This window comes from Podarcis filfolensis (genome assembly GCF_964270895.1).
Source record: "Podarcis filfolensis genome assembly, chromosome: 6".
Classification (NCBI taxonomy): domain Eukaryota; kingdom Metazoa; phylum Chordata; class Lepidosauria; order Squamata; family Lacertidae; genus Podarcis; species Podarcis filfolensis.
The window spans coordinates 44,277,845-44,293,059 of record NC_139609.1 but is presented as its reverse complement, the minus strand read 5'-3'; the positions used below and the strand labels follow the sequence as shown (position 1 = coordinate 44,293,059).

Here is a 15,215-nt window from a genome sequence, read left to right as displayed (position 1 = left end):
GCGACGTAACTGAGGGTCGGAGCGCGTTCCCCCACAGCACACCTTGGGTCAATTCCGCCGCCCCCCAACCTTAGGGGCTCGAGTTTCCCTCCTTCCTACTAGGGATCATGAAAGCCTCGGGACCTTGAGAATAAAGAGGCAGGCGAGGAGCTTCTCGTCCCGGCTTATCCCTCGCCTTGTTTGTCTGGCTTGTCCTGATGGAGCGGGTTGGGGGGAAGAGAGCCCTCCTCCCTTCATGGCAACCGGGAAGCCTTCGGCGAGGAGTTCCTGGCTTCCCATTTATAGCGCTTCCCACCCCTCTTAATATCTCAGGCGGCGAGCGAGAAGACGTGGCAGCCCCCCGCGCCGCCGCCCCAAACAAACAAGCGAGCAAGCCTTCTCATACCGCTTCTGTTAATTAGTAGATTCCCCTCCCCCATACATCCAGCCCCCCCCCCCCCACCGTAGAGCATATGCATCGCTTTTTCCCAGTCCTTGCTTGTTTTTGCAGTTGTGCATTCTTGCATCCCCTTTCTTTCCTGTCCTGCTGCTTTACAGGCAGCTCCCATTTGTTCGCAGCCCAAGTTTCTCATACTGGATCTGACGGGAATATTGCTGTCAAGGTGTCCTATTTTGTGCCCGAAGTACCTTCCTTTGCTCTGGCGTCGTTTGTTGCAGTCTGTTCACTATTTAAATAATTTGAAACGTGCCATAACTGCCGAACTAGAGCGCTTACCAGGAGGCAAGGTTACTTTTAATTGTGTTTGTTGTTGCGCTCACTTAAGTGATATTCACCTTGGTGATAAAATTCAGGTATTTTTTAGTTCTGTGGATGTGGGTAAGTAGGTCCAGATGACTGGTTGCAATGGAGGGAATGCATATCTTGTAACATGAATAACTGGTGGGAATTACCTTGATAAGTTTGAATGTTTAGGTATTTTGCATATATGTAAACAAATAGTATTTTCATGTACTGAAATAGAAGTATATATGACAACAGAATATATTTATTAATATATTTAAACAAGGTGAAGTTCCACATGTAAAATGTCCACAAAACTTGAATGGTCTTGTGGTGTTAGTGCAGATTTTCATATCTGAACCTGCTGCTATTTATTTGTGACTTAAGATGGATGCAAAATTTCAAAGAGCCTGGTAGAGTGAGTAAGGGAAACATGGAGGTCACACTAAAGGTTATAAGGACAGCAGGTTGATTATTTTTAGCACATAGACATCTAGAAGGATAATATATTTATTATGTAAAATATCAAAATCTGAATATAGATGCATGAAAGTGGAGTGCTTATTTGGATTGTACTGAAAACTGTTAGGTTGTCTGAGCTTGGCCCAACATAGATGAAACTGCTTTTATTGATCAGCAACACAAAGATGCACAAATGTGGTAGTGAATTAATGTTTGTTTCTCTGGTGTGGATTTAATATCACATGCCTTATATCAGTATAATTTAATGGCCAGGATTTACTAAACTAAAAATGTATTTACACTTGATTAAACTTAGTACAGTAGACAAAAAACTTTAGATTTTGATATCTGGTAAATGCTGGCACAATTAAGAGGGTTCTTCAGTGGCCCAGAGGTCCTTTAAATGTTGCTCAGCTGCACAGAAGCATTTCATTAAAAAAGCAGCCCTCACTTGACCAAAATTTAAAGGGCCCCATAGAGATCTGATTTTTTAAAAGCAACTTTACTTCACTGATAATTGCAGCGTGTCTCATGGCATCAAATCTAGGCTTTGGTTTAGTCTCATGCTTGAAATCTTACTGAAATTTATTTAAAGATTGTGAATGTCTATGCTGTTTCTTTTTAAAAATGCAAAATATTTAATCCTTCCATAATCCATGCAGCTCTAAATCTAAGCAAATAAAATTTAACATATAACTTAGACAGGCTTCACATTATTTTAATAAATTAATTCTTAGTGCATAAGTAAAGGATGAACTATTCAGAGCATATGCTTTTCAGCATGTATTCTAGCATTTATGTTCTCATTGTTCTTTTACATTTGAAAATGATAGTGTATATCTAAGACCACTGGGCTCCTTAGATGAAAAATGTAAATGGATGCAGAAATATATGCTGAAGTCAACAGGCAAATAATATGCCTTACTAGAGCAGGATTGCTAACAGCTAAGAATTTTTATGCCAACATCTAACTTTGGATAAAGTATAACAATATTTATTTTGGAATAATATTTCAAAACAGGCTTGCAGGTAAATATTTAGGATTGGAATAGCAGAAACAGTGATAAAATATGTATGTATCCCTGTAGTTGTGAATGGTCCTGTGCGAAGGGTTATGGAAGTACTTTAATCTACTTAAGCTGTGGTCTTAACACACACCTACAAGGAAATAAACCTAATTAAACATAGTGGGATTTATTTTTAGGTAAATATGCATAGAATTGCTTTGTTAGAGCTAGAAGGTTATAACTTGACTAATCTGCTTAATTTTAATAAGAGCATAAGAGCCTGCTGGATGTAGTCTAGCACCCTGTCTCATAGTGGTCAACTCTAATGGAAGCCCATAAGCCATGTTAAAATTCTCAGTTTATACCACCTTTGTATAAGCAAAGTTATGGATATTAGGGCGCTATATTATACTTTTTTCATGGTGCTGGTATTAAGGCAGTTTTTAAGCCACCAGCCCAAGCATGCTTAAGTTAGTAGTTTGTGGTTTAAAGTAAAAATAAACAGTTTATTTGTTGTAAATATCCTTATCAAGTGGCTTGAAGGCAATTTTTACTCACACAGGAGACCAAGTGGCTATTTACAAGCCCTATACAAAGGTGTTGAAACAAGTCTCTAGTAATTTCGACTTTGTTTTGCTAAATGAAACCTGGGAGTTGATGCAAAGGTTTTTGGAGCATGTGGCCAAGAGTGAAATTGTGGAAACTGTTTGAAATGCTCAGTGAACAGTAGTTGCCTAAACCTTTTAATTTATGTAAGAAGATGTGAAAGATGGAAGCAAACAGTGTTTCTCTGCCGATGGAAGGCATTTGTTATAGAACTAGAGGGCTGGCAATTCTTCCTCCCTGCCTTCTCCCCAAAATTTGCTAAGGTTTTGGGGAACCCCTTGGAGCAAATTTCTGGGGGTTTGCAGGAGGGAATTTATTTCCTCCACCAATGAAGCAACACCAACTGAATTCTATTCAAAGTAAAACAGTATTTAATTTTCTCCATCATTGTGTGTTTAGGACAATAGGTAGCTATCTTATAGAAGTCAGACCATTGGTCCACCAAGCTTAGTATTGCTGCTAATGGTGTCTCCAGGTAGGGCTGGAAAAGACTCCTGACTGAAACACTGGAGAGCCAATTCCTTAGAGCCAAGCTCTAGCAGCTATGTAGCTTAGGATGCAGGTTTAGCTGCTACTGAAGTAGAGTCATAGGGTGTGATTGATTATGATTACATGTATGTTTATTTTAATTCACAGTAAGTCTCTCTTCAAGATGACCAATCACAATAAGCATATGAGGAAAATAGTTGAGTCATAAGTACTGTGACCTATTTATTTGTTTAAAGTATTTATTTCCTGCCCCTTCATTGTAAAAGCAGTGCTCAGGATATGAAAGAAACAAAACAAAATTGCATATTTTTATGCAAGCAAGATTGGGGAATATCACAGCAGGGTTGTGGGGTCAGTACAATAAAAGTGTGTGGAGTCAGTACAATAAACACATCCGTCCAACAGGCCAAACTTGCCCCAGAACACAAGTGTCTTCACTATGTACTAGACAATTATTTGGGTGAAACAAACCTCCTTTGAGTAAGAACTTTCAAAGTTTAGATGTGATCCCAAGAAGGTTGTCTTCCACATCTCAACCAAGAACCTCTCTTCCACTGGTAGAACATAGAGAAGAATCTCTCCTGGAGATGTTAATGAGGAGGACTGCTCTGATTGGAGGAGGCAGTCCTTTAGATTAAATAATAAATCTTTAGATAAAGGTAATTAACAGTAGCTGGAATTGTAAAGAAGTTTGCGTAAGTACGCTTTCCCAACGAAATCTATATTGTATGTTTTTGATTAAACAAAAATAGCTTTTAAGAGCAAGACCCTAATTATATACAGACTTTGCAAGTTCCTGTCAATGGGACTTGCTTACCAGTACTTCAAAGATTCAGTACTGGTAGGTTAAGCCTATTTTGAATAATGGGAAAATAATGGACTTTTGTAGAAAAAAGAATGCTTTGCTCTCAAACTCCTTAAAGGCATCTGGCCTCAGAAGGTCCGGCCTTTGTATTCTGTTTGTAGACATCTTTTTAGTAATAGCTGTGGAAATTGAGCTTCATTAAATGACCCATTTAATTTTTTTTAAACCAAACCTTCACTGCCTCCATCTAATTAACTAAGAAGTTGAGTGGAAGGTTTGTTTTAGTTCAGTCTGTCAGCTCCTACAGTGAGATTGTACTGCTACTTTACAAATTATTTTTTAAAAAAACAGAGATTAGTTTATGTGCTGTGGAAAACAAAGCATGTATCCAGAAATGTAATAAAAGGCAGTGTGTGTTTTTGTCTTGGTGCAAATGTTAAGAAAGCTGGTCCATATGTCAGCTTCTTAGTGAGTGTACCTGAGGCAAGTACTCATGCTGCAAATTTTGCATAGTGTGTATGTGGGGGGAGGATAATTCCTGTCTGGTTCACCTCATACAGTTATCTGTCACATTTGTTTCAGTTGAGAGGAACAGCTGGCCTAGAGGTGCTGTTTTTACTGCAACTGGTACTTATAAACTAAAATAGGAGGTCCTATATATTTTTTGTGTTTGCATACTGTTGTGACTTCTTGGATAAGCATTGTTTACTTTTTGTGGTCCATTACTTTCAATTGCTTTAGTGCAGATCTAGGCCAGTACAAAAGAAGAAGGGTTAAATGCATGTCTCAAGCACAATAGCTTTTGTTTTGTCACTGGAGTGGCAGATGGGAAACCAGAATCTCTTGCATTCCCGCATACATTGACTATGGGGGAGAGGCATTTACCATCAGCTGATGATCTTAAAATTAGACTTCATTTGAGTCTGTGCTTCTTGAGTGTTCTGTAATAAAAAGCATGTTTATTGTATCAATGCACTCTTAAAATTTTATACAGATGATTACATTTTGAGCTAATGTATGCTGTAGAATCATCTTCTAAATTGACTGAAATTCATATAAATATATGAAGTAAACCTATGAATTGGTTGTATTTTGCTTTTTTGCACAGTATTCAAATACATCAATTTTCTAGATATGTTAAATGTCTCTTCTGGTATATAGCCTTTTTTGTTAGAACATCTGTAACTGTCAGAAACCTCTGTGTTGATCCCCCCCATAATATAGCAAACATAGAAATCCGTAATGTTCCCTGTAAAAGGCAGATCAAAGTACTGTACAAATCTCCTAATAGCTGTGCCTAGCTATGAATGACACTTCCTCGTTATAAGCACTTTCATATTTTCTGATTTCACTTTGCTGTGTCAAAATTTTGCTTTGAACTCACTCCTAGCTGTGTTCACCTAGCTGGCTGTACGCTGTTTGGTATACAATTACTATGTAGGATCAGTAGGATGAAAGCTTGTTTAGATGTTTAGTTGTCTTATGTTTGCAGTACTGTTCACACCAACATTCAAAAATTCATAAGACTGAAGTTAATTATTCTGCATCTCCCAGTCCTTACATCGCTCCCTGTCCTCCTATTCATTCTGCTATTAAATTGAGAGTGAAGATGGCATAATGATTCTTTTGTGTTGTTTATCTCTTCACCTTGTTGTCATGCTGCCATGCCCTTTTGCTGGATATTCTGCATCCTTGGTGTACGTTGGCTCATGGGACTATTGGGTCATGAATAATCTTCATGAGAAGAAATGTTTTATGTATATGCCTGCTGCACATTGAAACGCCAAAATAAGCCATTTCCCAGATAGCCTTTTAGTAAAATGTCTACTCACCACAAAATATGCACACTACTCAACTTATCACCACTTTGGCATAACATCCATCACTCATTTTCACTATATAATTGCACTTTGCTCTACTCATGCTTAACTCTGATCTAATTTCTCTCCACCTCTCCACGTTTGGTCTCCGTAATTATTGATCATAGAATTGTAGAGTTGGAAGGGATGACGAGGATCATCTATTCCAACCCCCTGCAATGCAGGAATCTTTTGCCTAACATGGGGCTCAAACCCATGACCCTGAGAGTTTCATGCTCTACTTACTGAGGAAGGGAGAACAATGTTGAAAGTCTCTATTGATGATGGAACCAGGAATAGGAAAAAGCAACACAAAATACCGTATCTTTCGCCCTATAGGACACACCGGCCCATAGGGCGCACCTAGTTTTTTGGGGGGGAAATAAAGGGGGAAAAATTTATTCCCCCCCCCACGCTACTCAGCGCGCCCCAGGCTTCGGGGTGCAGGCTGCTATCCGCAAGCCTGGAGAGCCCGGTGGGAACTCCCACCGGGCTCTCCAGGCTTGCAGATAGCTTTCTGAAGCCTGGAGAGCGAGAGGGGTCGGTGCACACCGACCCCTCTCGCTCTCCAGGCTTCAGCGAAAGCCTGCATTCGCCCCATAGGATGCACACACATTTCCCCTTCATTTTTGGAGGGGAAAAAGTGTGTCCTATAGGGCGAAAAATACGGTATGTTGACCAGGGACTGCATCATAGCATAGGAAAGGTGGAGAGTAGGGCTGGGTGATAAATCAGTATATCATCCCAAACTGTTTTTGAATCCACATTGTGATAACTGTTTTGACCTGGCAATATATCATGAGAGAAATTTGGACAAAAGGATTGGAAACTGATGACTTCCCCATGGGGTTGCTCGGCTGAACCAAGACTTTTCTCTGCAGGAAGGGGAGAATTGCTACTGCTGGGATTAAAATATATAGAGCAGGGGTAGTCAATCTTTTTATACCTACTGCCCACTAATGCATCTTTCTTGATGGTAAAATTTCCTTACCACCCACCAGTGCTCGATGGAAGGAGGATTCAGCTTGTGCCGTAGAACCCCCTACCGCCCACCTAGAATCCTGAAACGGCCACTAGTGGGCGGTAGGGACCAGATTGACAACCCCTGATGTAGAGGGAAGGGGACTCTCCCAAATCACACACACACAAGTTTGGAGAGGGGCAGGCCAAACAGTGCACCGCCATCTCCCTGCTTTGCTCGCTTGCTCGCCTCCCTCCCCAGCGCCACAGTCCCTTCTCCTTGCACTGAGGGAGGCGGCAGACGTGCATCTTTGCCTCAGAGCTGCTCCCCCACTACCACCCCTGCCGCTCCCATCCCTGCTACTACCTCTTCTCCCATGCTCTCAGTTCTGTGGTCAGCTTTCCCACAAGGTGGGAAAAACCGTGAAGCTAGTCAATGCTTCTCAATTCCTGTTACTCGTCTTCTGCATGTGCGTGTATGTGCATGCATGCATGTGTTTGTCTGTCTCCCTGTACTAAGACTCTGAATATAGGGGTGGGGGTTCCCCCTCCAGGGTCTGTCTCTTCTGCTTTCCCCCTCTATTCCACCCCATCCAGAAACTGACACGAGGTTTGGCTGCTTCTTCCTCCCCACCTCTCTCTGTCTGGGTAGCAGTTGCCAGGACATTACCCCATTTGCTTCTACATGGTTCCATCCTTATTTCAGGCATTGTTATATATCTGTATATCACAGTATTTAGCTGGTATATCACGATGGTGAAAACCAGATATCATCCAGCCCTAGGGAAAGAACAGTGTGTAGGAATGAAGTGATTAGGGCCCATTCCCATTGGCATAATTTCTTGTTTTATTGTAGTCGGTGAATACACACAGTGGTTCTGTGGCATTGAAAATGTATTTTTTGTAGTGTGGTGGGCACATACCCACAGCCTCGTGGTACATCTTCAGGAGAAAAAAAGACTAAGGAGTAAACCCTACAGCTATCTGGAATGGAGTCTGTAAGATGATTGAATGATGTTTTGTACACCTCCTTCTGGCAACTCCTGCAGCCATGCTGGTACCAAACATATTGCTCTGCTTTCCTTAGCAAGGCTGAGAGGGGGTCTTGTTGTCTGGGCAGCCTAGGACCTGCCCAGACTTTTGCCCCGGAGAAGTCACTTGGATCTGCCATTTTTAAAATGTCTGCAGGCATCGAAGTATGCCAGTCAAATTGATAGTCCTGTTCTGTATGATTATTTTCCATTACACATTACACATTTGTATTTATTTGGTTTTGGTATTTAATTTCTCATGTCACTCTATTTATTTGAGTCAGAGAGGAGGGAAGGTACACTAACCAGAGGGACAGTCACCAGGTGGCTTAGTTGAATGCTTCTGTGGAAAGATGTACACCAGGGGTGTCCAAGAGACTGCGATCTACTCCCACTATAAATAAACTGGCAGTGATCTACCCATTGGATTTGACCAGAGCTGTTGAGCTTTTTTGGGGGGAGAAATCAGAGTAGTTGAGCTTTTTTTAGGGAGAGAGGTCAGATCGACCGGTAGATCGTGATCGACCAGTCGGACAGGCCTGATGTACACAATCTAACAACAAGGATACATTGAAGAGCTCAAGTTGCAGCCCTCATGTTTTGCCATCTTCTGCGTACTTGTAGCAAAAACGTATTCCTGGTTATTTCCTTAAGACTATTTCCTCCATACTTTGGTGTTAGTCTCCAGCTAGTCTGGTAAAAAGTTAATCCTATCACAGAAAAGTTGGTTTATTATAATAAGAAAGTAATGTTTCCTAATGAAAGTGAGAACCACTATAGATTAGGTGCTATAAGGTGCCCAAATCTTTTATTACCTGAGATGAATAAGTACAAATTTCTATTGTAGGCATAAGCAAGTGTTACCAGTTAAGCTAGTGAGAAAATGGCAAGTCTTTTCAAGTTTGTATCTAGCAACTTATTGTGATGCCTTTGTAGTCTTAGGGCTTGGTTACTCTTCTAAAGTTGCTTTTGACTGTGTTTCGGGAAGCACATTTACACAAGGATGCATGGCCTCATAAAGAAACTAGATGCAGTTCAGGACACTGATAATAAACTAGTTTAAGCCCATCTTACCTCCTGCCTCTTCATGAGATCAGATGTGTGCTGTCTACATCTTATTTGGGAAAGGATAGTTGATAGTTCATCTGTGTAACTTCTGTGGAGATTTGGGAGCATGTGTTGGAGACAGGGAATAGTTGGTATCTTTTTGGTGGGGGGCTTTCTTTGGTGGCCACTTAAATGTAGTGGAGCGAAGGTTATGTTATCAAATTGTTTTTAATAGGTTTCAGAGGGGGGAAATCTTGCCTTAACTTGGATTTCAAGATGAGGCAGGCTGAAAATAGCTAAACTACATACAACTAATAGCAGCTTTAGGAATTCTAATGTGGTGTTTGTTTCATTTTTAGGATCAAGCAGAATATACAGATTCAATTCAACTAGCTGATTGGGCAGTGTATATCATGGATAGACATTGGTTCATTCGTTTCTTTATGCATGTGTAGGAGAAAAAGGTAAGAGGATGGCAAATGACAGTATACATCTGGAATATTTGAATTAAGAGAGCGCCTTTAAATTTGCATCCTTGGTATGCTTCTTATATTGCAGTCCTAAACAGATCAGAAATTTATTTATTTATTGAGTTTCTGGCCTGCTGTTCCTTCTAGGGCAACAAACAACCAAGCAGGAAAACATTTTTTTCACCCCAGAGCCTTCCACAGTAAGAGTTATGAATCAGTCTAATTTCTAGTAATGTTTCTAGGGTGTTTTGTTTAAAGCAAGGACAAGGAAGCTGTGGCCCTCAATATATTGTTACTTTTATCATTGCTGGCCACAATAATGTTCTGCAATAGAATCATTCATTTTTAAATTTAAAGTTTAGAGTTTCCTGTTTGTAAGAAAATTATTATGGGCGGCGACCGGTTTGGGCGTGATTGCTGACGCGCTGGTCCTTTTGGACCCAGAAGAAGGTGGAGGGGTGGTGCACTTATATGTGCTATGCCGACGTACACAGGTTAGAAGTGGATCGCCCACATGAAATGGTTGCCATCTGTACTGTAAATTTAACAACTTTTAGCTGTGCTTTTGCAGTAAATGGGTGCTGTGAATATTACATACTTACTAATTGGATTGTGAACTGAAGTGTATTTAAGGCCAAGTTTGCCTGCTTTTTCTTTAGACTTCTGGTTTTTTCCTTGAAACCTAGCTGTGGAATCAGGCACTGTCACTAAGTTCTTGATTTAATGTATTTTGGTTGCCTTCTCCAGCACAAATGTTTGCAGGATAGATTTGGGAGAAAGTTTTAGAAAGGTGCACATAACAAGCTAGCTTTTCTGTTTCATTTGTGAGGCTACATATATTGAATGACTGGGTTGTCTGGTTCATAGTCTGCATGCAAGGCCTACTATTTTGCATACCAGCACAGACTTCTTCAATGTCTATTTGGATGGTGGCATTAAAAATTGCAGGCTTTGCTTCTGGTTAAAGAATTGGTTGATCCCTTGACTGTGTGCAGGAACAGGTCGGTTGTCTGTACTACACTTTATCGTTACAGTGTTAATTTTAAAATTCTGTGTTCAGATTTCCTTCCCTATATAATAAACACTGTTGTAAGATATTCAAATCTCTCTTTTAATTTCTATAAGGTCCTTGATCTTGAATAAGTCATATCAGTCACATTACATTTAAGACTTTAGTGTGAAATAGTATTACTTCCTTGGCTAATATGTTGGCTTGTTTTGAGTTGTTGTTCCAGTCCACCAGGATTATGTGGTTGGCAAAGCTTAGGCTAAATGCTGTATCCTGTCATGCATTAATCTAGGTTAGATACTGTAGATGCTGCAGATTCAAGAATTCAAAGCACAATAGACAAAATATTATTGAAGTAACAGGAGTCATCTTTTAAAATGTCCATTATATAATTTATTTGACTGAAATGGTCAAGAGCCCATACTATAGTAAAGCTCACAAGATAGTTTTGGACAAGTCAGTGATTTTCAGTATAGCTTTGTTTCCTGTGGGGTTGTTAAATATTCTGTGGAAAAGAAAGGAATATATATTTGTATAAAGTAAAGATTTCTGAACTGTCACATCTACTCCTCTTTGCAATTATTGTTTCACCTCATCCATTCAAAACTTTTTTATGTAGAGATGGTTTATAAAGTTACTTGGCCATTGGGGAGCTACCAAGATGATATATTTATTAGGTAACATCTCCCAATGCGTCCTTGTAGTTCAAATCTGTTATATGGATGAGAAATGACTGGTAGCATTCTTGGGTCAAGCATAGATATTGAGTTGTGTGTGGTCGGAAGACTGATTACCATATTTTTCCGTGTATAAGATGCCCCCATGTATAAGACGCCCCCTATTTTTGGGGACTCCAAATTAAGGAAACACCCCTCAGCATTACCCATGTATAAGACGAGCCCCAATTTTAAACCCAATTTTTTGGTTAAAAAAACCCTAGTCTTATACATGGAAAAAATACAGTAATTTTTCCTGATTTGATACTTTAGTCACTACTAATTGAAATCCTGCTGATTTCTGTCTGAGTTAGTAACTGGATGCAACCCTGAGCCTGAGTGCCCAGGTTTCTGCAGTGGCCAGGAGTGCATCTGCATAGCTAAAGCCAGTGTGCCAGCTGTGCCCATTTCTGGAGATGTCTGATCTGCCCACAGTGACACACACCTTAGTTACATCCCATTTGGATTACTGTAACATGCTTTACATGGATCTGCCTTTGAAAAGCGCTAGAAAACTTTTAAAGGGCCCAAGGAGCTCCACTGGCTACTGGTCTGTATCCGGGCACAATTCAAAGTGCTGGTTGTGACCTATAAAACCTTATACTGCTTAGGCCTAGGCTATCTAAAGGCCCAGGGTATTTTCCTATACAAACCTATCTGGGCTCTTGAGATGTTCGAGGTGGCCCTTCTCTCATTCCTGCCACGCTCACAGACACCTTTTGTGAGAACGCCGGAGAGGCTGCTCCCAGACTTTGGAACTCCCTTCCTGGTGAGCCTAGACTGAACTCTGTCCTTGTGGTCCTTCCTCTGGCAGGTGAAGATTGTTTTATTCCAGCAGGCCTTTGGGAGCTGATTGCTTTTAAGGAAAGGGTTTTTAATAGTGTTGGCTGTTTTTACCGTCTGTATTTTAATAGATTTATTTTTTATATTGTTTTAATTCCATTGTTGTTTAATTACTTTTCAGATATTATTGATTATAACTTTTTAGCTTTCTGTGTTTTAGCTGTGCTTGTACAATCTGGACAAATCTAGTTTTTATTCTTTTGTCTATTTATTCCCCACCTTTTCCCCCAAAACCAGGGCTCAAGGCAGCTTACAAAAATTAAAACACCGCTAGGCGATGCAGAAGGTGGGGTCTAGATTAGGACTGATGCCACCGTAATGGCACTGGGGCTCGATGAAGATCCAGTAGATCCTGTGCCAGCTCAGTGCCCTTCCCCCTCTCCCACTGGAGCACACACACCTGGTCTGGTGGGTAGAATGGGGGAGCTCTGCTTTGGTAGAAGGAGTAGATACTAATGGAGGCTGGCAGTGTTAGGCAGTAAATTGGTTTCAGTAGTTGATACATATTAATTTTGTTTCAAAGTTATTAATAATTGCCATTGTGAAGCTCACTGAATGTGTTCATTTAGGAAGTCCTGCAATGTTTCATATTTTACATAGGATCTTAGTTTTAGTGGATACATAAAAGAATAGATTGGTACATTTTCTATCATCATGCCAGTCATCCTGCTGTCATTTAACCAAATTTATATACAGTGGTACCTCGGTTTACAAACTTAATCCGTTCAGGAAGTCCATTCTTAAACCGAAACCGTTCTTAAACCAAGGCGCGCTTTCCCTAATGAGGCCTCACACTGCCGTTGCCCTTCCACCGTTCGGATTCCATTCTTAGACAGAGGTAAAGTTTGCAAACCGGGACACTATTTCTGGTTTTGCGGAGTTTGTAAACTGAATCGTTCTTAAACCAAACTGTTCTTAAACCAAGGTACCACAGTACTACTCAACTCAAACAAGAACTCTCTAAGTTGCTTACAAAAGACTTTTATTTCCAAAAGTTAGCTAAGAGTGTGATTCCAAGTGAGTTGTAGGTTGGGGTGTGAAGTGACAGATTGTATTCTATTTTTAATCCCATGTTGGCTAGCACTGGCAAGGTTGGAGGTGTAAGGACAGACTTGTCTTCTTCTTGGCTCCCAGGGAGCCTTTCTTTTTTAAAAGAATCACCCCATTGGTTCTAATGGAGAGGGAAATTAGATATACCAGTTCCAGAGTGGCATGGATGCAGACCTGATCGTGTCTCAGCCAGTCATACTCTGCCCTTGGAGTGCCTTGTTTCAGGGCCTAACATTGATTACTGCTAGTGAAAATAGAACTGTGCCTATGGAGCTTTCCCACATAACGTCCCCCCTCCCCATTGGAGACATCTTCACTGCCATCAGAGGTGCTCCTCCATGCAACCCTAACCCCTTCCATCCATTAGATCTGTGAGTTAGGTTTCCCCTTCCCGTCTTTAGAAAGAAAAGGAACAATATGATTTTATTAGGGTTTTTAAAAATAATAATAATAATACTTGCAGCAAATAACTGATAAAACCAAAATAAATCCTTAAGTCCCTTCTTAGTCTAGAAGGCTTCTAATTTATTTGTATATCTGGCTGATACGGATGAGGCATTAGGAATTAGAGGATCAATACAGTTTCATCATCACAGTTTTGTAATACTGGGAAATGCTTTTGATTTTATAGGAAATAGTCAAACTAGCTTAAATTTTAAGCTTGGTAATAATCTCTAAATGTTATGATGGGACATTGGAATATTGCTAGAAGTTCATAACTGGCTGTCTGCTTGACAGGTTCAGACAAGGAGCTGGGTGGCATTTCCTGACAAATGGAGAACTATTTCCAGGCAGAGGCTTTTAACCTTGATAAGGTTTTAGATGAATTTGAACAAAATGAAGGTGAGTAACTTTTGTTAGGGCTGGAGATGCAAACTAATATCTGGATCTGTGACTCTGGTTGTATTTCTTTGTATTTCCTGTTCAATTGTAACTAACATCTGTTATGCATTTGCTGGGAATAAAAGTCTGAAAAGGATATTGAGAAATCTACGATTTTTTTCTAGGTAGAAACAGTTAAAATAATTGTTTTAAAAATTTCAGTGATTACATGAATGATATCCCTGTATTAATTGGGTGTCAAACATTGGCACAATTGCATAGATATATAATTCACAGGTGAGAATTGCTTGCAGCTAGAGCTAGTACAGATAAGGTTAGCTGTCTGTGGATAAGAAGTAATCAGCTTCCATCTGCTCTTTTGCCACCTAGAATGCACATACTCCCAGATCAATCCCCCATTTTACACTAAGTTCAGTGTTACATTTCATCGTGCTCCTAGTTAGCACAAGTCTTAACTAGCTTTTACAACACTGATTAATTGTTCGTTTCCTATACCTATGACTTTGCTAACTGATGGCTAAAATTTGCACATAATACTAACATAAACTGTGGCTTAGCACAAATGAGGAAATGTGTGGGTCCAGGGGATTGTGACCACTGCCCTTTTCCCCTGCTCCTGCTGCCACCGCGCTACCCAGGACTAAGCCATAGTTCGGCTTAGCCTTGCATTTGAACCCAGGCTCATGGTTTGTCTCCTCCAGATGAACCATGAGTGGTAAACCAAGAACAAATATTGGTTACAGCTTGTCGTTTGTGTTAGCATTTAGTTTACATCACAAAATAATAACCGTAAACTCCCTGAGTAATCACAAATAACTAGGGGGGGATTCAGCTTCACGCTGTTACAAATTTTCCATCTGTACAAGCATATCAGTTTCCCAGATGGAATGGTCCCTTGCTCTTGTGTGCTGTTTTGGGGATTCTCCCAACCCCTTGAGCAAATTATAGATGTTGCATGTGTGGGAGGGGAAAGCCCTGTTGTGGAAGCCTTCCTCTAATGGGGTTTGGTAGGTGTATTCCTCCCTAGGTTCTGTGGGTTGTTGTAGGAATACAAGAGCTTATTAGCTTACTAACTACATTACTAAATGTGTACATTGAGGAGAGAGAAGAAAAAATGGCATTCACACAGTACTGAAACATCAAACATGTTTTGTAAAATTAAATTCCCAAGTGGTTTGTTTGTCTGTGATTGCTGTATTCCCTGTTACGTGATTTGTATGTAGCTAAGTCACTTTCCTCCCTATACTATGCTACTTCACTGTTCCGCTGTTGTGAATGCGTGCTATAACGATATGAT

At 40.3% G+C, this 15,215-nt stretch overlaps 1 protein-coding gene across 5 annotated transcripts in view; it reads left to right on the top strand.

Moving 5' to 3' along the window:
• ZFYVE9 (zinc finger FYVE-type containing 9) overlaps nt 1–15,215 on the top strand; it is a 49,822-nt gene that overhangs the window by 743 nt on the left and 33,864 nt on the right. For 2 of the 5 annotated variants that reach the window (XM_083619533.1, XM_083619535.1), the window contains exons 2-3: nt 9,347–9,451; nt 13,814–13,918. The exons of 1 other annotated variant lie outside the window; for it this stretch is intronic. In XM_083619533.1, coding sequence (XP_083475659.1) covers nt 13,849–13,918 — 70 coding nt within the window. In that variant the 5' untranslated portion in view covers nt 9,347–9,451; nt 13,814–13,848. The remainder of the gene's footprint in view (nt 1–9,346; nt 9,452–13,813; nt 13,919–15,215) is intronic. 2 more of the 5 variants (XM_083619534.1, XM_083619537.1) reach the window with 2 other exon arrangements.